Source organism: Haliotis rubra, unplaced genomic scaffold (genome assembly GCF_003918875.1).
Source record: "Haliotis rubra isolate DU_JTF1 unplaced genomic scaffold, ASM391887v1 Scf237, whole genome shotgun sequence".
Taxonomy (NCBI): domain Eukaryota; kingdom Metazoa; phylum Mollusca; class Gastropoda; order Lepetellida; family Haliotidae; genus Haliotis; species Haliotis rubra.
The window spans coordinates 685,730-709,540 of NW_025766414.1; the positions used below are offsets into that span (position 1 = coordinate 685,730).

At 39.5% G+C, this 23,811-nt stretch overlaps 1 protein-coding gene across 3 annotated transcripts in view; it reads left to right on the forward strand.

Moving 5' to 3' along the window:
- LOC124278447 (neurogenic differentiation factor 6-B-like) overlaps positions 1-23,323 on the forward strand; it is a 53,518-nt gene extending 30,195 nt beyond the window's left edge. For 2 of the 3 annotated variants that reach the window (XM_046714149.1, XM_046714150.1), the window contains exon 2: positions 14,423-23,323. In XM_046714149.1, the coding sequence (XP_046570105.1) occupies positions 14,423-15,124 (702 nt within the window). In that variant the 3' untranslated portion in view covers positions 15,125-23,323. Of the gene's footprint in view, positions 1-5,347; positions 5,467-14,422 lie in introns of those variants that run through there. The other variant, XM_046714151.1, reaches the window with a different exon arrangement.
- Positions 23,324-23,811: the final 488 nt, after the last annotated feature.

The window sequence follows — 23,811 nt, forward strand, 5'->3', positions numbered from 1 at the left end:
CCCAACAGTTCGACTCTCCCATCACACACAAGTTCAGACCGTCAACCTGTCTAATACTGTTGTACCTTGTAAATGTACCGTTCAAGGGCCCAACAGCTCTTCTCCCCCTTCACACACAAGTTCAGACCGTCAACCTGTCTAATACTGTAATACCTTGTAAATGTACCGTCCAAGGGCCAAACAGCTCTTCTCTCCCATCACACACAAGTTCAGACCGTCAACCTGTCTAATACTGTAATACCTTGTAAATGTACCGTTCAAGGGCCCAACAGCTCTTCTCCCCCTCCACACACAAGGTCAAGCCGTCAATCTGCCTTGTACTGCTATACCTTGTAAATGTACCGTGCAATGGCCCGATAGCTTTACTCCCTCTTCACACACTATCTCACTGTGTGTATTACTGGTGTGTGTACGCGTGTGATCTCAGAGAGAACTAGAACCCGTGGCTATGGTTTGACATTAATTCTTGCTTCAGTTATTGCATAGGACAGTGACACATTGGTAGCAGATTTAATATTTCAGTATATCCGACAGCAACCCCTTGTGTGCATACCTTGGCCTAGAATTGCCGTTGGTTTCTTAATTGTTATTGATCAGGTATTTTTCCGCATCCTTATCGATTCCAAAGCTGTCCAGCGTTTTATGACCAAGGTTTCCACTGATTATCTGTCAAAATTCCACAGCTTGTTTGTCGAAATGATCCCAGTCCAGCCTACTCGAGTCTCCTGTCAAACCCGCAATGGTGTTGTTTACATCGAAATTGATCCGGCAGTTATCACAGAAATCCCCATGGGTTGAGCGTAGAAATATGAAATGTGATTGCAATGGGCACGCTTTGTTTCATCAACATGTCGCGCCGGGAAGGAAAGTGGATACAATCACCAGGCTGTAAAGCAGCAACAGCGACAACACACACGACCCCTTGCATGAAATGTATGCACCTGTCATCCTGTATCATAATGAACATGCACTACCTGGTAGCCTGGGTCAGAACTAAGACAGCAAATAGATCGAGGATAGAATTACTGCATCTCGAGCCATATCTATTTCAATGTTTTTATTTACCACCGCGTGATCTGTCAATGTAAATACATCTTCACATTACATTAACGAGTAAAATTCTCGAAACGCTGAATCAGCAATTTTTCAGCTTTCGTGGCATAGCGGCTTTAGCTCCGTGTTTCGTTCACTGTTGCAAAAACATTATATTTGTGTATGTATGGACTTAACACACGAGTTCCCTGCTTTAGAAATTGATGATGCAACAGAACTGTTTGCACACGCAAGGGCGGTAGTACTAGACTTGTACTTTCGGTTTCGAGGACTAAACACACGCTGCTTAAGTCCCACATGACGAGAAGGATTGAACTACAGAACAAATTAACTCCTCACAGCTGCCCTCGTGAACGCTTAACTCTGCTCTCCCACATTCAACTCGTGCCAATTTCGGTCGTTAGTGATAATTACATTCTGATATGAATATCCCATGTAACCTTCGGATATACCACATGAAAGTCATATTATGATTATATTATTGTGTATAACAGTAATTTCTACAGCGTGCGTGTTATTATTGATTCGACGATTGGAAATATATCGTAGTGACCTGTCCCAACTTTCTAAACTGTTCTGTGTCATGCGTAAACAGGGAACAGTGTTGTCCAGAAGTATTTGATATGAATATATGATCTTTTAAACATCAAAACTTTAACTCAGACATGTGGATATTAATAATAAGTACTCTGATTCAATCGAAATTATATCGTTATAGTGTTTCCCCTAATACTATATTTATGAACCATTTGTGCGCCAGCCCTTGAGTGTTTTGTTTGTGAGATATAAATAGTTGTCTCTTTATACGGTTTTATAACATTGAGCTGTTTCAGAGATCGAAATCAATAACACACTAATGGACAACTTTGTGGCTATTTACAAGCCATGCGACTGAGCTGAGGTTGTTAAGTTTCAAAAACACACCGATTACTCCCTCTTTCGTCATAGTTGAAGCACAATCTAATGTCAGCGTGTAAACCATCTGTCCCTCGCATGTCAATCCCACAGCCATGGCACAAATTGCGTTTAAATGCATGGAACACCAAAAGCATCTCGCATGTCAATTTCATGTAGATTGCATCTGTGGTCAAAATAGGCTAATATGGAGACTATATCTAAAAATGTATGTCTCCCTGACCTACATAGGTTAGAACATGAGCTGGTGGTAATCGTTAGCAATCGCTTTCTCGCTTCTCCGGTTTCAAGGATTAGTTTTTGCTAACCCTGTGACAACACGCAAGAAGTTTAGTCACGTTTCTCCGGAACCTATGCGATGTATAATGCAGCTCATTTCACAGAAGAACGGAAACCATTCCAAGATTGTTTACCTTCGTTCCTCAAAACATTTGACGGATGTTGTGAAAACTTTAAAGGATAGCATCCTGACCGACATGCTTGTCAGAATCTGTTTATTAAACGAGTCGCACATGTGTTCTCTTGGGAATGTTTCTAGCAAGAATTCGGTTTCTGGAGAACAACCGATGGTATCTTAGGTTTTAAGATGGCATTCCTTGAAAACTGGAACAGAACTAGGTCAGTGTGACCAGCTATACTGACACATATGTAATATTGATAGAAATTGGGTTATTTGCAATGTACAAGATACCACAGATGTCGATATTAGCTGTATGGACCATGAAACTGTATGCACATCTTGAACTGCGAGCAATAGAGGCACATATAATTCTGGGATCTGCCAATACCGCGCACCTGCGCTCAGCACACATTCGTATATATCCCGTTATATACCAAGGGCTTAACGGCGTTTCAACCGCTTTGGGGCACCATGTCATTGTTTGCGCTGGTGCTTCGACAACTGTTTGTTTTGCACCGACTGTTCTGTGGCCGAGCCTCACTTGATGGACAGGTTGTAATGTACAATATTTCCTACAGCTGTCGAAAATTCACCGTTAGGAAGATTGACAAGATATCCTCGCACTGACAGCTGTGGACGTCATTTCTAGAATGTGTGGGCAAAACACCCCGTTATATTTGTATTAATTGGACATATTTTGGTCTGTGGGCCATAAATTTGCTAGTTTACCATTATTATGTCTGGACGTATTTTGGAAATAAAAATACACGTTGTTCCCTTTAGACGAATGGTGTCGTGTTTCAGTAAAATGACTGTCGTGTATCAGAATTGATATCGAAAAAATGAAATGTTTACGTTACATATGTCTGGACAAATATTTATGACGACATTTTTGACACTCGCGCTTGTTTGTCATACACCCCCGTCAAATACAGCTGACACAGCAACTATTTAAGCGATGTCATATGCAAAGTTTATATATATCAGTTACACATAAAATGAAAAAATATCATCTCTCGAAAATTCTTTTGTACGAGTGTATACCATTAGTACGTATACGTATGTACGACGTATTGCAGACATGAAGAAGATGTGATTGACGTATGTGGTATACGTCGAATAGTCATATTTACATATATTTGCATGTCGGTGCAAACAAGCACGTTTACCATCCCAGTCCTGCCAGTTTGCCTCGTATCTAGATCTATTGCCTAAGCGTGATTAGTTAAAGGTCATTTCCGAGTGCATTAAGACACGCTAATTGTCAGTCACACATTGCATTTTGACAAGGGAGCAGACAGGCTGAATTCGTGTTATTCCTACTGAAAAATGTAGATGTTTGACGTCGACGTGATTCAGAAGTAAGCGGTTGCACCGGCGTCGTTGCAGAGTGAAAGACTGGACCTGGCCATGACCTAGCTTCTGATGTTTATTGATAACGAATCTGGACGAGCATATATTGATTACGAATGTGATCATGGACATGGACTGAATTAAATGAACACAGGTCGATTGATGGATTGATTGAGACAGTGACCGTACTAACTGATGAGATCGAATCGGCCTACTGAAATGTACAAGTTAATTACTGAATCATTGAAATTCTTACCGTACTGACTGTTAAGCATCTGATGGCACTGGTGAAATGTACAAGGCAATGAATTGAGCCGTTGATCATCTGCCCATACCCTCTGACCGAGGCATCAGGGAGGGCTGCTGAAATATTCAGCTTAGTTAAATGCCCCGCTTATTATCTGACTATTTTGAAAGACAAGGCACCAGACTTCTGAATCCTGCTTGCCATCATTGGTTTCCAAGGCAACATGTCATCATATACTGGCCAAGTTCATCTGTCTCCTGAAATCGTACACTCTTGTGAAATATATTAATTTCCATTATGCTCGCCTTCTTACACTGGTGATATATACAACCACTAGACTCCCTGGTTCATGATATACCATGATATGAAACAGCATTACATACTGGCTTTTGACACGTGTTTTGCAATGTACACATAAATGTCACAAACAAATGGATTTTGACGTTTACGCTTCAGAGAATCTGTATATCAGAAGTTAGGTAGTTGCAAGGGTGCAAACTGGGTGCATATCAAGTGAAAGGTTCCACATCCATAGTGCATAACAAGTCTGTTGACGGGGAATACATTTCACTGTCAGCAATGTACAAACACGCATTACACGTTTGATTTGCATCATCATCTCCCAGCGCTTTGACAGGTCTACCAGTACAGTGCTTCTCCCTTACACTGCATCATGAGTGCCAGGTCACTGCAGCACGAGTGCCAGGTCAATGCATCATGAGTGCCAGGTCAATGCATCATCGGTGCCAAGTCACTGATGTTCACGTTGTAGCAGTCACAGCCCCGTTTACATCAGTCTAACACTGATACGGTTTCAACCCTTGGGACATTTACATAGTGGCTGACAGGTCATCCATACTTTTTATGATCAGAAGTTTTGGAAGTGCCCCTGCATACATAATGTACCAGAGAAGTGGAAATTGATGACTGTTTGCCTGGTTGTGTCCAACGGGCATTCAGGAACTAGATCTCTTTGCCAGAAATTTCCCTTTGTCTCTTTCCTAACATTATCCGTATTTTAAAAGGATTTCTGTATTATATTTTCGAGAACATATATACTCACATGCATTAATAAGATGATTGATATGTTATGAACATTTCAATAGCTAAAATATCTCTATCTTTTGAAAAAAAATGGTTGTAGTCAAAGAAATTGATTTTTCGAAATATCAACAAATTATACAGTAAGATAGTGTACTAATATTAACGTATTATTGTCTGTCGTGTAAATGTCTCGGTGCAGCCTGCAAAAGCACCTGGGGACTGAAATCAACACGCATGTCAATTTCACTTTTGCAATCGACAACAAATATACATAGCTGTCACTCAGCAGTTGAGCCAGATCAATCCTGAGCGTACAGGTGGAAAGTCTATTACTAAGTCCGTGCAGTAGGTGCGAGGCCAAGCTGAGAGCGAACAGGTGTATGTTGGCTTTACCTACATACGGGCATATTTCATTAATCTACCTACCTGTCAACAGGTCTGTCGCCCTGGAAAGGTAATGTATCCCTTGATTGCTATTGTATTGAAATATTACGCGATGTCGCTTGATATCTGCATTGTATATTGCTGTCAGTGAAGCGGCTGTCATTCACCGCCTGTATGCCTTGTTGTGGGGAGTTTGTGTTAACATCCAGTTGTACATAGCTGATAAGGTTCGAGAATTATATTTAAAATATTATGCTTGTACTTTTTATCATACGCACATCTATATATTTATTGTAATGCAAAATCGGAAATACGTTGAAGGGATATTTAGAATATTGGAATAAAATGACAAATGTCATTTGATTTGTAACAAAACAGTTTTACAACTTGACATTTTATTATTGCTGTTCCCCTGTGATCATCATGCGGTTTCAATGAGTTAATAATTAATTCGCATATAAACAACATATACAAATAGCGTTTATGAATATAGATAACACATTCATTCAAATGTTAAGTATCTATTTTGTCTTACAATATATTGACAATCTGAAGTCAATAAATACTCAAACTCACAATTGACATACATTCGACGATATAAGTTATCACGGCTGTTCAAACAGTTTTTACGGTTCTCACGATCTATAAGAAACATTGTGTATGTATGTAGGCCATTATTTTGTAGAAGGCAAGCTGTTGTATTTGAGCATTGTATTAGTGCAAGATATACCTTTCAAACCGAGATCTGGTCTATATTATGAACTGGAACACATACTGAATGCTTAGCTTTGTCGGATGGTTTTGTGTTAAGCCATATTTTAAGAACCAGTAAATACTGTGGAATCAGAAGGACATACACATTTGACAACAAGTAAACAGTCTGTGAAGTCTGATCTTCACGGCACACAAATATAAACATGATTGACGCAAATAATATTGTTTGAACAGGACAAATCTCTGTGGTATTCTATGGCCTAAAGTACCCTGACCCACATTTGTCGATTATCACAGGTTCATATTCAAAGTGTCGAATCCCGACAATTATTCGTTAATGGTCAATCAATTATCGAAACACATTAGCAATAGTCATATACAGTTAATACAATATGTATATTTCACGGTGATATTATACGATGTAAAATTATCGTCATTATATCTGATAGAGCAGAATATACATGCAGGTCACGGCGAAATTAAGGTATATTAAGCGTTATGGCATTCTGCCTACCCTGTTCAAAATTAAGATTCAGATTCTTATTATGAATCAATGTAATTCCGTTAATGATCTATCTAGAGATAAAAGCGTCTCAATTATGAACAGACCGTTCCGTTAACCTACACACCAATATAGTCAACATCCCTGATACCCAGATTATAAATAACGAAACTCTGTCAAGACGAAGAGAACCGGTTTGATTTAACCAGGTTTAGATAAGCGATTAATGATAACGACTTGATGTACTATCCGTATACAGTTCACAGCAACACTATTCTTGAAGAAGTGGTTTCCTAGCAAACCTGGTCCGGATTGTCGAGGTTTGGTTATAACTTCTCTATTCATGTAGTTACCAAATTCCAGTACTTATGAGGCAACGACCAATTCTAACTAATCTGCAATGGGTAACCAGTAAACCAACTCGAGCCGTCCCCATAGAAGGCCTATAACGAAGGATAAAATCGCCGTTTATTTTTAGAAATGTATCTATTTTGGATGATCGGTGGTAATCTGATTTGGGCGGAATTATTGACAGCCGGTTCTCCTAAGTCTACCGACCTTCGGTGACCCCAATGAAGATGAAAACTGCTAAAGGACGAGGTTTACTAATGGTCGAACTTCTCGATGGCACTGCGAAGGAACACTATTCGCTTATCCTCTGCTGTTGATGCCGTAAGGCGTGCTTCAGCTAATGGATTCTGTCTGCAACGATGGTTCCTAGAGCTGTATAAATACGGTATGAGACGCCCGAAGGAATCGTCTTACTAGTTCAGGGCTCATCATCCTCGTTGAACGTCGTTGACGTCCCCGCTAGTGACAAAAGGTGCAAGACTCTATTTTATACGTTTTGAGATCATTCCGACTGAGAAATATTTTGTGCACACAAACGAAAGATTGCTATGCAACTGTAAAGGTGTTGATAAGTTGAAGATAAATGTCGTGGTTTATTGACACGTGCGACCAACTTACTCTCAGCTTGAGGGTACACAGATGTGACCTGGTCGCAGATTGCGATAGCGCCTGGAGTCACGTGATGAACCACCGAGCGAAATGACCCTTTTGTCGCAGTCCTCAAAGCTTGTTTCTGTTACATCATCAATGTGATTTCTGATTTTCCTGAGCACCTGGTGTCATCACTGATCCATTCATATTACTTTAAGTATTATTTACGCCTAATGGAACATGTTTCGTTGGATAATAGAGACAACATGTTTCTCTGGCGTTGACCACTGATGTGTCATAAAATGAATGTCAAGACTTCGTTCTTGATTAAGGCCCAAAATTTTCGGACATGGTTGTGCACAATGATGCAAATAATATTGATGCAGCAGCAGCAGCAACTTATAAACGATGGACTGCAGACGTGACTGAAGATTCATGTCTGTTCTGATGATCAAAGCTGTGTTAAACCCAACTCACTCACCCTGTGTTTGATGAATGTACTGACATCTCCATGTGGCCCATTACTTTTGTTACAGTTAGAAGGGCCGAAATGAGTAATTGAATAATTAACCAATATATGTTATTAGTGTCTTGGCGTTATTAGTATCCTGTATGTTATTAGTGTCAACTTGAAATATGAAACTGGGTTACAACACAATATCCGTTGTGTTGAATGGGGTAATGAATCTACGGTTTAAGTTCAGCAAATGTTTAAAGGGCAATGATGGCCCTCCGCTCTAGTCATGTGCTCCGTTGATTTGACGACAAGCAAATGTTTGCAAATATGTAAGCAGGTACATATTAGCGATGACATAATGATGTTTGAACTTCATTTCGTTAAATGCTTTGACATTTAAGAACTGTTCGCGAAATGTAAGGTATAAATTGATAGCTGAAATGATGAAATTAACGTTTCAAGCATTCCATTATCAAGTATGTACAATCATACTAGTCAAATGCATTGAAGGTTTGAGGAAGGAATGTTGGATGGGTAGATAGAGGAATAGGATGGGTTGAGGGGTAGATTGATTGGTGAACAGATGTAAGGAGGAACAGATAGGTGGAAAGTTAGGTGTGTGTCGGGACTAGTAATGATGGATAGATAAATGGTCAGATGGTGGCTGTATTATATGAAGAGGGGTAGTTGGATAAATGGATAGATGATAACTGCATTATTTCGGGATGGGTAGTTGGATAAATGGATACAAAATGGATGTATTATTTGGGGATGGGTAGTTGGATAAATGGATACAAGATGGATGTATTATTTGGAGAGGGGTAGTTTGATAAATGGGTAGATGATAACTGCATTATTTGGGGATGGGTAGTTGGATAGATGGATACAAAATGGATGTATTATTTGGAGAGGGGTAGTTGGATAAATGGATAGATGATAACTGCATTATTTGGGGATGGGTAGTTGGATAAATGGATACATTATGGATGTATTATGGAGAGGGGGTAGGATGGGTAGTTGGATAAATGGATACAAGATGGATAACTATTATTTGGGGATGGGTAGTTGGATAAATGGATACAAAATGGATGTATTATTTGGGGATGGGTAGTTGGATAAATGGATACAAAATGGATGTATTATTTGGGAATGGGTAGTTGGATAAATGGATACAAAATGGATGTATTATTTGGGGATGGGTAGTTGGATAAACTGATACACGATGGATGTATTATTTGGGGATGGGAAGTTGGATAAATGGATACATTATGGGTGTATTATTTGGGGATGGGTAGTTGCATAAACTGATACACGATGGATGTATTATTTGGGGATGGGAAGTTGGATAAATGGATACATTATGGGTTTATTATTTTGGGATGGGTAGTTGCATAAACTGATACACGATGGATGTATTATTTGGGGATGGGAAGTTGGATAAATGGATACATTATGGGTTTATTATTTTGGGATGGGTAGTTGCATAAACTGATACACGATGGATCTATTATTTGGGGATGGGTAGTTGGATAAATGGATACAAAATGGATGTATTATTTGGGGATGGGTAGTTGGATAAATGGATACAATATGGGTGTATTATTCGGGGATGGGTAGTTGCATAAACTGATACACGATGGATGTATTATTTGGGGATGGGAAGTTGGATAAATGGATACATTATGGGTTTATTATTTTGGGATTGGTAGTTGCATAAACTGATACACGATGGATCTATTATTTGGGGATGGGTAGTTGGATAAATGGATACAAAATGGATGTATTATTTGGGGATGGGTAGTTGGATAAATGGATACAAAATGGATGTATTATTTGGGGATGGGTAGTTGGATAAATGGATACAATATGGGTGTATTATTTGGGGATGGGTAGTTGCATAAACTGATACACGATGGATGTATTATTTGGGGATGGGTAGTTGGATAAATGGATACATTATGGGTGTATTATTTGGGGATGGGTAGTTGCATAAACTGATACACGATGGATGTATTATTTATGGGATGGGTGGTTGCATAAACTGATGCACGATGGATGTATTATTTGGGGATGGGTAGTTGGATAAATGGATACATTATGGGTGTATTATTTGGGGATGGGTAGTTGCATAAACTGATACACGATAGATGTATTATTTGGGGATGGGTAGTTATATAAATGGATACAATATGGGTGTATTATTTGGGGATGGGTAGTTATATAAATGGATACAAGATGGTTGTATCATCTGGGGCTGGATTGTGGGAATATAGATACAGAGATACACTGATACACCGACAGCGAAGACACCTTGTAACAATCACGTGTGTGTGTGTGTTATCAGCAAGGCACTTTCCGGGCTTTAAATGCCACGCCATTCTTAGCTGGAGATGACATGTGTATTTCAGGTTAGACGTTCTCAATTTGATTTTATTCTGATCGGTGGCCAATTACCATTCATCACGAATGTAAACTGCTCGCACAGAAATGTCAAGGTTCAGGCCAAACTTGACATCCCCTGCTTATTCCCTATGGCGGCATTGTGGAGAGATTACAGAGGTCTTGTCCACGAAATACCAGCTTATTTGGAGAGAAATACTCTAGATGTTGAACTAAGACAAATTAAAGTCGTTGACTGAATGGAAATCGAGCTTGTTCCAGAGACGATCGATTGCAGCTGAGAGAGGACTTTTCTTACACCTTTTGTCAAAAGAAAATGGAACTGTTTGTTTCATTATCAGTTGCCGCGGAGGGGTTTGTTGCCCGACCTCCTCGTCTTACGTCAGAGTAATGCTGTCTTTAAGAGTATTGTATTCGTAGGTTGGTCGTTTGTCTATATGTCTTGTCTGTTTGTCTTGTTACTTGTCGAAAGTCGATAATATTATAATATATATATATTACGGCGGCCTGTAAATCATGGAATCTGGAACAGACAACCAAATGAGTGACATCGATCTACGGCATCATGCCATCAACTGTCTGATGAAGGCTGTGACAATGTGAAGGGCGTTATTGTAGGTGTTTCTCATTAATGGTGTCCATTTGCAAATATGTTTTAGGTAATTGAATTGTGTGTTATTCTGATATGGGTATATATGGAACTTTCCATTTAAGCCTCTTGGGGCGGTGGGGTAGCCTAGTGGTAATGAAGAGCCGGGTTCGATTCCCAACATGGGTACAATGTGTGAAGCCCATTTCTGGTGTCCCCCGCCGTGATATTGCTCGAATATTGCTAAAAGCGGCGTAAAACTGAACTCACTCACTCACCCTGAGCATCTTTGTCGTTATGCTTACTGTAACAGTTACGTATAACACAATACGTGTGTGACCTGTAACAAATAACGTAATGTTTATCGTAACAGGCACGTATCATACTATACGAAGATCCAGTTACACTACATGACGCAACACGTGCTGCAGTAACAGATAGCCTTGTGGTTAAAGAGTTCGCTCGTCACGCCGAATACCCGGGTTCGATTCCTAACATGGGTACAGTGTGTGAAGCCCATTTTTGGTGTCTTCCGCCGTGATATTGCTGGAATATTGCTAAAAGCGGCGTAAAACTAAACTCAGTCATACCAACGTAACACGTGTGTACACATGACATGCGTTTTCTATCCCTCCCCCCCACCCCTCACGCCCCTCCCCAGCCCATTCCTTGTGTTTATTGCTACGCCTCCGTGGACATTTACAGACACATGAAACGTAACAACTTCTCACAAATAACCACCACCATTCCCTCACTAATTACATTCATCACAAGCAGAGGTTAGTGGTGTGCCGAGCCGGTAGCGTTTTCGGCATCACAGTCTCACAGTAATAACTCGTCCACATTAGCAGCGCTTGATTAAGAAGTCTGTTCAAACACAAATGTCAAAGGTATCCTCTATGGCTTGCTTGATAAATACCAGCCCGTCACAGTGTGTAAAAAGTGTCTTTGTGCCAACGGCTGATCTCTAAGCTATTTCCACAGCATGAACCAATGCATTGACATCTTTTCATTGGCAACATCAAAGGACAGTTATTATTTGAATATTCCAAAACGACTTTTAAATCCTATCAACCTGCCTCGCTGACTTTTTATGGAGCCGGCTCTCGATTAATTGCCCGATACTCCAAGGTTAAAATAACAGAGCCTTTCAGTCAAAGCTGATCACTATTACGATAGAGTCAGAAGGGATGTAGCTTTGCATGGACCATTAAAAATAGGACTGGAGTATTAATAACATCACTGGCTTATTTATCTGATGCGTTTTGATAAATCTTAGGGCCACTGATGTGTCTGTGATTGTGAATAACCCAATAAAAAGAGTAATGTGAACTGGGGTTTTAATGGTGATTGAGAAAATTGTTTACGAGAGCTCTGAGTATGATATGCCAAGCGTGATAAGAGAGTAGATCTCGTTAATGTATCTGATGTTCGACTGCGTAATTATAACAACAGTGCTCTTGTAATCTGTTCCAGTTATCGATTTTATGAAAAGGAAATGTTTTCATAAATCTCTCAATGGATCTGTTGTCCATATCAAAGCACAAACAGCGACATCAACTTCAGGGTTATTTTAAGTTTGTATCACATGTAGAATTTCGACAGTCGCAGTTCTATGATCGATGTTGGGGATCATATATTCTGATGATGCTTCTAATCAGTTGATATCAGTTCTCATTTGATATCACTTGATATCATTTGATCTGATACATATGGTATGGATCTTTAATACAGATCCGCTGAAGCATTAAACACAACTGGTACGCTTTCCACTGTTAACGCATCCCATTTCATGACGTCAAATCCATCGGGAAACACTATAAAAATGTAGGCCGTTGCTCGATAGTCAACACGAGCCACCCAGTCGATCGGTCAGCGTGTCCAAGTCGATGGTCAGTCCAGACGATTGGCGGCATTTGCTTGTAGATGGCTGTGTCCATTCACTGAGTTGTCTGGAACAACATACAAACGCCTTCGCGTAGGCGGTGACATTTAAACTCTCTGCCGCACCGCTTTATATTCGTGGTAATCGATTTGTTTTTCCCAATCCTTATACTTGAAGCAGATGGATCAGAATCGGCCAACTCTCAAAGAAACCAGCTGCGTTGCATTGTTTTTGAGGTTGAAGGATCTTGCAATGTCATACCATAGCTTGCATTGTGTAATTCAAAGGCCAGACTTGACTGACGTTAAATGTCATCGAAATTGAACAGACAGTATTTCAGTTACGCTTTTAGGGCTGGATTGTTACTGGCCTTAATATTCGCGAATGCACGATTTCATGTCTCATGTGAATATTTTTCTCTCTAGGATCGATGAGATGCATGACTTTATGTGTCGAGGGGGATATTTGTTTCAAGAAAAATGAGACATATGTACATATGTACAATTGGTACATTTCTCTCAACGATTGTATGTCATGCATGATTGTATGGCTTTACATTTCTGTCAACCAACGGATGTCATAAATGTTCTCATATCTGATTGTTGAATGAATATGTGTCTAATAAGTAGATTCTGATGCAATGGATATTTAACGACATAACCTTACTCCAGCAAAATGTTAATTACACGGCTGAGACACCAGGTGTCAATCATCACATGTCGAGGTATAATGTACATGACTACTTTTATTTTCAAAATTATATTTCGTCCAATTTCTCACGGCTTGTACATATCAGCGGAGTGCAATTACCACTGGTTACCGTCACTGAGAGAGGGGAGCTTGAATAACAATGTCGTCTTAAAAAACCCTACAATTCTAGTTGGAAATGGCATGTACTTCATTCCCCAGGGCTTCGAGCAAGGACATTTGAGAGACCAATGGCGACTTATAAATATGTTTGTGAGTGTGAACGCGAGAATCGTCATTAAAAATAAGACTTTGGGAACAAATGCCCCGGGCACTGAATTGTTAGAAAGTTTTTGGTGAACAAAAACTCAGAACTAATTCAAGTTGTAATGAGTTGCTTGTCGGCCTCATGGCATTTCCAATTATGCGGACCTTGGTTTGAAAACCAAATTAACTCCGGTTTGAGTGCGAAAGCGTTCACATGCCTTTGGACTTAAAAGCGCCATATTTCTTTAATATGAACTATCTTGCTTAGAATCTATAGAAACCACTGCATTACCTCCCTTTTCTGCTATCAGAGGAATTTTTCAATCATTATTTTGCACAGATATGCCGCTCCTTTAATCATGTCTAATGGTCGCATAGTTTACTTGCTACTTTGACCTTGACTTTCCCTGTTAATCGTGTTGACGTTTTATTAAATCCATGAATGTTCATGTAATGGTAACCGCAGCCAATGTATTTCTATCAATGCCTTGTTATGGTGTGTGTGTGTGTGACCCACTCAGGGACCTGATGACCTGTGACCTTCTGTGTAACGTATTCTAAGTAGAATTTCCTATCTTTTCAGGTTATGCGTTCTCGAGCGGAGGAAATGAGTAGGAACATAGAATTAGGCATGTCGGACGATATAGCGAGTGAAGATTCCCTTTGGGGCATAACCAGCTTAAAGAACCAGGACTTTGACATGCGCAAACGTGGCACAAAGAGAGACAACCCCAGCTCGCCATCAGATTCCGGAAGTTCTACCAATGAGGAGATAGCGGAGAAGAAGCCGAGGAACACACGCAAAGCAGCACGGAGGAAAAAGGGAGTGAGTGCCCGTGAAAGAAACCTTCGTCGTCTTGAGAGTAATGAACGGGAACGGATGAGGATGCATAGTCTCAATGATGCATTCGGGGAACTCCGGGAGGTCATTCCTCACGTCCGTCTTGACCGGAAACTGTCGAAAATTGAAACGCTGACTTTAGCGAAGAATTACATCAAGGCTCTTACTAATGTAATTTGTGAAATGCGTGGAGAAAATCGCCCGTTCACATTCGAGGAGACGGGGGTTGAGAGTAAGTTTAATGATCTTGAGTATGAGGATGAAGACGACAACATGAGTAGTGTAAACAGTGCATCCGGTAAAACACGGTCATGTAACGAGCTGGACACTGAGCCCATGCAGGGCCTGGATGGCGATGTTGACGTCTCAGACAATGGCAATTCGCATGAACTACAGGAAGACGATGAGCTAGAAAACGTCCACTTTCCTGTCACACAAGTTTAAACTATCATCATCTAAGTGATCGGCCAGTGCCATCGGCCGAACAAGCTCATCCGACATTGTGACTCTTCCAAATAAATCCTTTTCAAATCTGCTGGAGTACCTCTTTGTGAAAATCAAATGAGATCATCACGTGCTGGAGACAAACTGCAAGGGAGCTTCACGGTCCACAAAATATCTAACAAGAGCATCGCGTTTTGTATAAAATATGACGCGAGAGCATCATGTTAGTGAAAAATCAAACGGAGCAATACCTTACCTAGACTCTATCGTGTTACTCATGACTTGAACTACACAGCATAAAGGTAAGAGGTGCCAGATGAGCTGCGATGTGGCCTCCATCACAATGTGGACTCAATTCAAAATGGACAAAGCCTTTATTTTGAAACAAGAAGATCATTGTTCAGATTATTTTCAAATACGCTAGTGTACATTTATCGATGGATATTGTTTTGACCAATTGTTATTTTCAGATAAGACGATTGTAAGTATTCTTTTTGTCTGTCTGGGAACGGGCCACAGTTATATTAGAGGAAATGTGAATTTAGAAATGCCTTTCAAAATGCATGCATTTCAGTCATGTTTGTAGCTTACGCTTTTCATCAATAGAATTTTAATCATACAATCTCCCATCATTCCATCAGTATCACCTCATTTTGATATGCCTGGGTCATAATTGACAAAAGAAGTCATTTATTTTTTCAGCATATTTTCAGATTACATTTCAGTGTATAAGAGTGGGTTAGGATCCAATGTTGTGTATATTTGAAACTGACAACTGTTGTACATTTTCAATACTCATGTTTGTAAGATAATTATTAGATTACCTTGTAGTATTGCCATCATGATGACTTCTGTCGTTCTAACTCTTCGACTCTCGTTCTTTCAGCAATGAGTACATGTTCACAAATACAGGTCATATAACTTATTTCCATTATAAAATAATGTATACGACACTGACCGAAGGGAGCTAACTCTGCTCACATCTGGTGCCCCTATACTATTGTTATCATTGAACTTGGTGTCTAATCCAATCAGATGGATATATTTATTGATTCTATTCTTTTATTCAATAAAACGAAACTATTTTGTTAAAGTGTCGTCTTAGAGTCGTTGTATAAGGCCACAAAAAGTGGACATGATTCCACAAATAAGGAATTATTTTACTATTATCTTTATTCCGAAGACTTTTATATATTCTCACTTCATTTGTTGATATCCCTTAAACTGGTGGATTATCAATGATTAAATCATATTGTGTTTAAGGCTTATCCTATGTGCTGAGGTGTGTTCTAGTCTTTGTACAGTACAAGATACCAATACCTGGTCAAAAATACACAACCTAAAAAAGGAATGAGGAGAATTAAAAAACTAACTACCGTATTTGTTGTGGTCTAATCAAATTTGTTCCAAACTGCTGAACCGGCTTTCAGCCCAACTCGAATGTCTTGCATAACAACAGGACGCTAGTGCAAGTAATTTTGGCTCACCTTTGGATTTTGAAACAACGTGTTATTTCCTCGTGTTGATACACTGAAGAACCACATTCCGATAAGCCACGAGGTCATTAAGGTCACAAAATCAATAACATGCAATCTGATGGGCTATAAAAACGTCCTCGACAGACTGTATTCAATTTCGAGGTAGGGACAGCCATCTCGAGCATACTGGGCAAGGTTTCCGCCAAGAGACTTTTCTCACGGTTTTTAACTCTCTTCAATTTCTGATATGCTGGAAACAATGCCAGTGTGTATGAAGCCAAAAGAGTCTACGCTTTCAAGCTTCTTAACAAATATTGATTCGGTAAAACCATGCACGTTATTTACTTTGATCATCAAAGTTATATTTGTTTTTTTAATTTTCTTTGAACAGAAACCTATGTCTCAATATCCGCTCATCTCTAATCTGATATAGTGTACTAATTTCAGCCCTGGAACTCTTTTAAGATTATTATCCAGACTTCCCCACGCTCTGGTAACGAAGTAAAATGTCGCGCCTAATCATGTCTACTGACTGTGGAACTAAGTTCTCATTAAACATAATTAGCTTCACTTTTCTCAAAGAAGAAAGACACAATGTTTCAGGATGAAAGGTGAAAAACGATCGTTCGTCCCATAGCAATACGAAATTTTCTTATTAGGATTCAGTATTTTTTAAATATTCTTCCGAACGAAACTAATCAGTGTTTGTAATTTCCAGTAATCTTCCCAGTACTATATTCCCGCAGGCTTAGGTTCCATCGTACTGTGACAAATTAAAGGACAAATTCAGAAAGTACTGCACAAACCGTCCTGAAACAACTCCAAGGTCACAGAATCTAATAACACATTTCACTGCAAGACAAGATATGTCCCTTTTAATATAGAACCTGTCGTGTCTTAAGTCGTTCCGGCGTTTTAGTAGACTACCATAGGTAAAAGCTTAATCATGTTGCCAAGTCGCACGCATGACTCTTCGAGGACTATATCTACATGCTATTACCCACACAACAACCTTAACTTCTTTACATAGCCATTGTACGTCAGACGTAAAGAAGTAACTTCTAATTGGTTTGTCGACGTCGTCGCAACAATCTCAACGACTTAAAACGGCGGCAAATGCGAATTTATTGACTATAACTGCCAGACTCTTGCCCAAACACACACGGTCCTCAATATTGCGCTTGTTGATAAGGCCCAAAACAATTTTCATAGTGACTCGTAAGCCGATGAAGGATACTTAGGATGAACGGCATGGCTTGATGATCGAACGTGTTGTCCAAACGCGACCTACTCGAATGAAACATGCAAATTTACGCTTATTAAGAACTCCACTCAGCGACTCTCGTTTGATATGCTCGATGAGTCCTCGAAAGGAAGGGAAATTTGCTTTAACAAATCCTACGCAAAATTCAATACCGGATCGATAGAGTTATTACAAATAGACATGCAATAAGGTGGCTTGTAATTCAGTGAAAGCGACCTATTCTCTCACTCATCCGCTACACGACAATGCCGAGCGTGTCTCGTTCGTTAAGAAGCCGATATGCTTCCATTCTGCTATAAATACCCGGATTGTAATTTATGGTGCTATTGTCAGTAATTGCATGATTAACAAAAACCATACAAAATTCCTGAGATGAAAGGCACTCCATCAGCATGGCGACGAATTACGAATTCACTTTACCATGCTGGCGTATTGGCGACCAAATCGTTTACCATCTGACAACGAACTTGTAGCGCCGTTTATAGGATTTGGAACGTTGGATCCATCCTGCCAGCGTCTACCTTGTGACGTAAAACGCCAAGCCTTCTCATGTCCTAGGTGTGTCCTGTTACACTGAGGTTCGCGGGAAGCCAAGGGATTTGGGGTCATGACTTTGTCCGCTACAGATTGTCATGGGACTTCTCTGGCCGTTCAGCCTCCCTAGTGTTTATTCTAGTTCTCGGTGTCTATTGCGTAAAGATCATTGATTCGACCAGTACCGCGGTTACCATTCTTCCCCTGATTCTATGCCATGGCATGATTAGATTTCATAAAAACCATCAGGAGAAATTAGATCTATCGAACCATACACTATCCAACCAATGGAGTTTATTCCTTGCGAATATAATTCAGTTTTAGCATGAAAGTCAATATTCAGAACCTGAGCATTATCAGTTCTTTATGGAGCTGGCCAGTTCGTACCAGTTTTCATGTCCCAAGGAGTCATTGTTTGTCAAATCTAATTCAGAAATATCAAATGTGATTCGTTATTTAAGAATAATGCGTCTAAATGAAAGTTCTTCTGACACACCCACGACTTTTTAGATACTGCAAGACGAGTGTGTTTTTAAGAAGATCCCCAAAGATTAAAAGTAATTCTCTTCCCAATAGTACCCATGCGCATATAATAGAATATTCTGCCAGACTTCGGTAATGACCAGCGTCCAGCATGGTCAATATCAATTAGTTCGGTGACTACGCTTACCCAGAGAACCCGATGACCACACCATAGTTCTAGACCACTAGTGGCCATCCTAATACTAGAGCATCGCTGTCATAAAGTATAGCTAGCGCTAAGAGATGACGGCCAGTTTCCGTAATATTGATTGTCTGCTGGTTGGGATGGCAGCTCCCTACAAGATCCCGTTATAGGGGAAATACACATGCCATCTGCCTCCGTAGCAATACGTTTAATAGAGATATTCGATTGATGTTTTGGCTTGTAATAAAATAGTGTTCCTCATCTTGACTGTTAAAAACCGTGCGTGGGCAGTGGCCTCCTAAATAGAATTTGTCCCCAAAAAACGATTAATCGAACTAAGTGTAAAGGTTTCGATTTGTTGTCTCCAAAACATGATTTGTGATCTTCACCAACAAACTCAAGAACATTTCTAGATGGCCATACTGGTGTATGTTTGTGTAAAATAAATAGATTTTTTTGGTTTAGTCCATTTCGTGAACTTTCCTCTTTGATTGAATTTTGATAGACATTCACCCGAAATCGAGCTGTTTTTATTACCTGGAAACACTTTTTGAAGTGTCTATTTCTATTTTAGGCGCCGGCAAACTAGCACTTAAACCATTAATGTTTTTCGCAGATTCCTGAGATCTTCCATGTTCTCTTATTTATGTTTCTTGGATTTAAAAAAATCTAAAAGTGTGTAAATCAGTAATTGACAGAGTGAAAGACATCTTCCCCTGTAGGGAAGCTATTTCTCCTCGAGCAAGCGTAGAGTTCAATTATTAGTTTAACGTGTTCGTAAGCGCTCTCCTTTATTTCAAGTATGGACACGTGGGTGCGGCTCCATTAATCGATAGGAAAATGGTTGATCTTTAGCCAGGCCCAACCTTCCAACCCACTGGGTAAATATTACTGTGTGTAGGATGCGAAAATGACATAGCTCTTCTCCAATTTGTTCTAATTTGCCGAGTTCGATTCCCTTCCGCATTGTCCATATCGTGTTTCCCAAGCAATGGTAATTAGCTGTGATGACCATGAATCGGAAATTAGTGCGGATTTTAATTACATGCCGACTCTCTGTCGTGTGAAGGCTTCACAATTACCACAAAGGAATTCCACCGCACCTGGTATAGGTTATTCCAGCGTTACGTTCGCTGACAATTGTGACGCATTATGAACGAGATAAATACATTTTCATAGGACTTTTAATAACACATTGACCATTGTTGCCTATCGGCTCTATGTAACAGTTAAATGATGTTGTCATAGAAACGGCTCAAAATAACCTAAGCAATCTGTTTCAAGTAACAAACCATTGTTGGGACAATCAGTAATATATCAGAAGTATTTTTATCCATCCCTACTAGGAAATGGCTTTGTAGAAATAGTACATGAATGAATTCAAATGATTGAAACAGCATAGATGCAATCTACAGTGTAGTTGTTTTAATTAGTACCTTGTTTATGGAAGGAATGCTGAAGGCGAAGTTACTTGTCGATTGTGCAATATCGAGTCCTTCATAACAACATAGCTGATATCATAATGACACTTACGTTAATGTAACATTTCACATTCACAACTTCCAATACTGATGCACCAATTATGGATTAGGAAGTAGCTACAGCGCCAGAACTTGTGTTTATTTCAGAATACGCTGTTGTGGCGGCAGTAGGCAGCGGCATAATTACGCGTTATTTACAACAATTTTGCTCTAATTACACACCGACCAAATTGGCGTCATTTACCCAGCAGTAAGATACAACAGCTCCAAAGGTCACTTTGCTTGTTGGAAAATCCAGTGTTTATTACTGTTGCTTACACGCTCCTGCGGGGGTGATTTAGTGTTTGGCAAACTGATGGCAACATTACTAGTTGACTGTCAATGGTGTACATTTTGAACAATGGTATTTTTAACCTGTGAATACCTTCAACGTTTATATGCGTAGGGTTCAAATTGGATTTGTGTCAATGGTATAAATCTGGTCATTTTTGATCAAGCATGACCTCTGGTATTTCACGACTATTTATTCATGTTTATATGTTGAAATAAACCTGCCCACGCTGTTGTTATCCTCAAAGCTGAAACGCATTAACGACAAATCAGGCCGGATGAGACTGATGAGATTTAATATCTGCCATTTGGATACTTTGAGCTGATGATGGTTTACTGATGAAATCATGATAAACGTTAACGTTGTAATTTGGTTGATATTATTCACATGGTTTCAAAACAAGTAAGGGGGTGAGAACAGTACAGTACAAGATAAAACCTGACACCTCAATGCACCCCATTGCCCATCCCCTCCACGCATCACCCTTGTTACACCCCCATTGATATATGGCGTCCCTGACACTCGTTACCCAGACTTCATCCGCATGAACACCACGTTACCTGAAGATGTTAATTACATTTTTCATACATTTGTTTTGATAGTTGTTTGATACTGTTAGATATCAGGTCTACAAAACGTGTACGGAGTCAGTGTCGTATACATTTCCCTGTACATCCTGACACCCCCATTTTTAATATTGGTCGATCCCGTTCTTTGATGTTAATACTGCCATTATTAAAATATGGGGAGGATGTTTAATGTCACCTCCCATTACTGTGCCTGAAATTGATTTCTTTTATTGACACTTGTTTTGTTTGAAGATGTTTAAAATACATTATATTTTCTTGTTGTACATTGCAGTTATGCTGATGTTGATATGTTTCCGATAAGAGGTATATTTCATTGATTTCGTGATTAATTTCAATCATCCATTGGCACATGTTTATCAGCGTCATCTGATATCCATTCAAACATTTCAAGAGACTTACACTGAAGTTGGATTACATCGGTGAAATATTCCTCTGTTTCTAAAGAAATACATAAAAAGAGCAAATCTGACCAAAACAGCGTGACACATTCCAAAAGAACGCCTGTGTAATTGACATTATTTTGTGCATTGACATGAATGTGTGATATTTAAGAACTATTTTTGTACGATTCAAAGAAGGTGCAAACAGTCTTCCGATTGGCTGTAGATCACGTGTGCAATTCATCCATCTCCATCTACGCATGCGCTTCTCACATCATCAGTTAACTCAACCTCGGGCTTTTCCGGACTGTGCGCAATCATCAATTAGCATATTGAATATTTTCGCAGCAAGCAACTTTATTTTGATAAACAAATTAATCAATGATGCTGAATATTGAACATATTTTGAGCTTGACGTGACGGAATCATCCGGAAACACCCGAAGTTGATAGTAGGTCAGTGATGAACGATTAATACACATGTCCAATTCGCATTATATGATAGTGGTTGTGTGACAGAATGAATGGAAGACTAAAACTGGGACTCGTAATCCCTACCAGATAACAAAGGAAGGTGAGGCAAGAGTGTATTGCCCGAGTACTAGCAAATGTTTATCAAAATAATTCTCCCAGGCCAAAAAGCCATTGCTTTGAATGTCGTGACTACAACCATTGAAACACTATGCCGCACCTGTTGGTGAAATCTCAGTGGTATTGGGGCCACGAGGACCTTGAGATTTCACATAAAACTAGGTCAGTATTCAAATGATAAAATATTCGCAAACCACAATTGTTGATCAGGGGACCGACCAATCGTCGGTTTACATACTATACTGCTGTGTGACTGCAAACAATTCTTTGTTACCTTGTATGTAAGTAAGAGAATTTAGGTCAAGTGAACGTACTTTTATTGATAACCATATATCAGAGTTTTAATTATCCTGGTGTGCTTGTTTGAAGTCAAGCATAAGCTAACAAAAACAAAACTTGAAATTTAACGAACCGTGATTTGAACAAAAGTATTTCTTCCGAAAAGAATATTAATATCAACAGTATCAAAAGATTGTCTGGATTCTGGCTTGTTATATGCACAAGTTGATATAATACGTGGTGTGAATGCTGTTTGACAGAAACCGTGTACATTGCAAATACGCTATAATATATTTCATGTCTGTTATAATGTGTAAATGCGATTTTTGTCAGATATAGATTCCAGTGTTGTTAATATCTTACTTCCATCATCACTGCATCCCCTATCACTGTTATAAATCTCGTCTAATTGTTTACTGAGTGATCTATGAGTGTATTTTCCGGAGCCCGACTTTATCCCTGTCGTTGTTCCCTGTTACGCTACTGGCGAGATAACACATCTGGCTAAGAAAAGGCGATATTTATTGAATTTTCATAATATATATCTATATACATATGAATATACATACAAACTTAATTTCATAATAAAATTCCTTAAGATTTTACATGCGTTTTGTGTTGTGTTTTATTAGAGAGTCACTATTGGCTTATTAGCGGTCTGGGTGCCGTTGTAAAAAGCTATCTTAGCGCTAAGGTGACCGTAACTCCCATACCTTAACATAGACTTAAGGTAGTCTTAGCGATAAGGTTGTTTTGTACAACGGCACCCACGGCCCCGTACCACAAAGCGACGTTAACGCTAAGGTGATCGTAACTCGTGAACACAGGCGTTGGATCATAACGCTAAGATCGCGTAGTGGAACGGGGCCCTTAAGGTATTAGTGGGGTTTTATTTCTTGTTGGTAATTATATGATGTGATATACACTCCACACAAACAATTATACTTGGAAAACTGAAATACGGCACTACGTGCTTCTCTTTCAAGTTGCAGACGTTGGCGTTTGAATACCCTGAAGAAATACAAAATATCTCAACACTTGCACACACTACAGGATATAGGGTATGTTAAGCCTCTTAATGACGTTTTACATG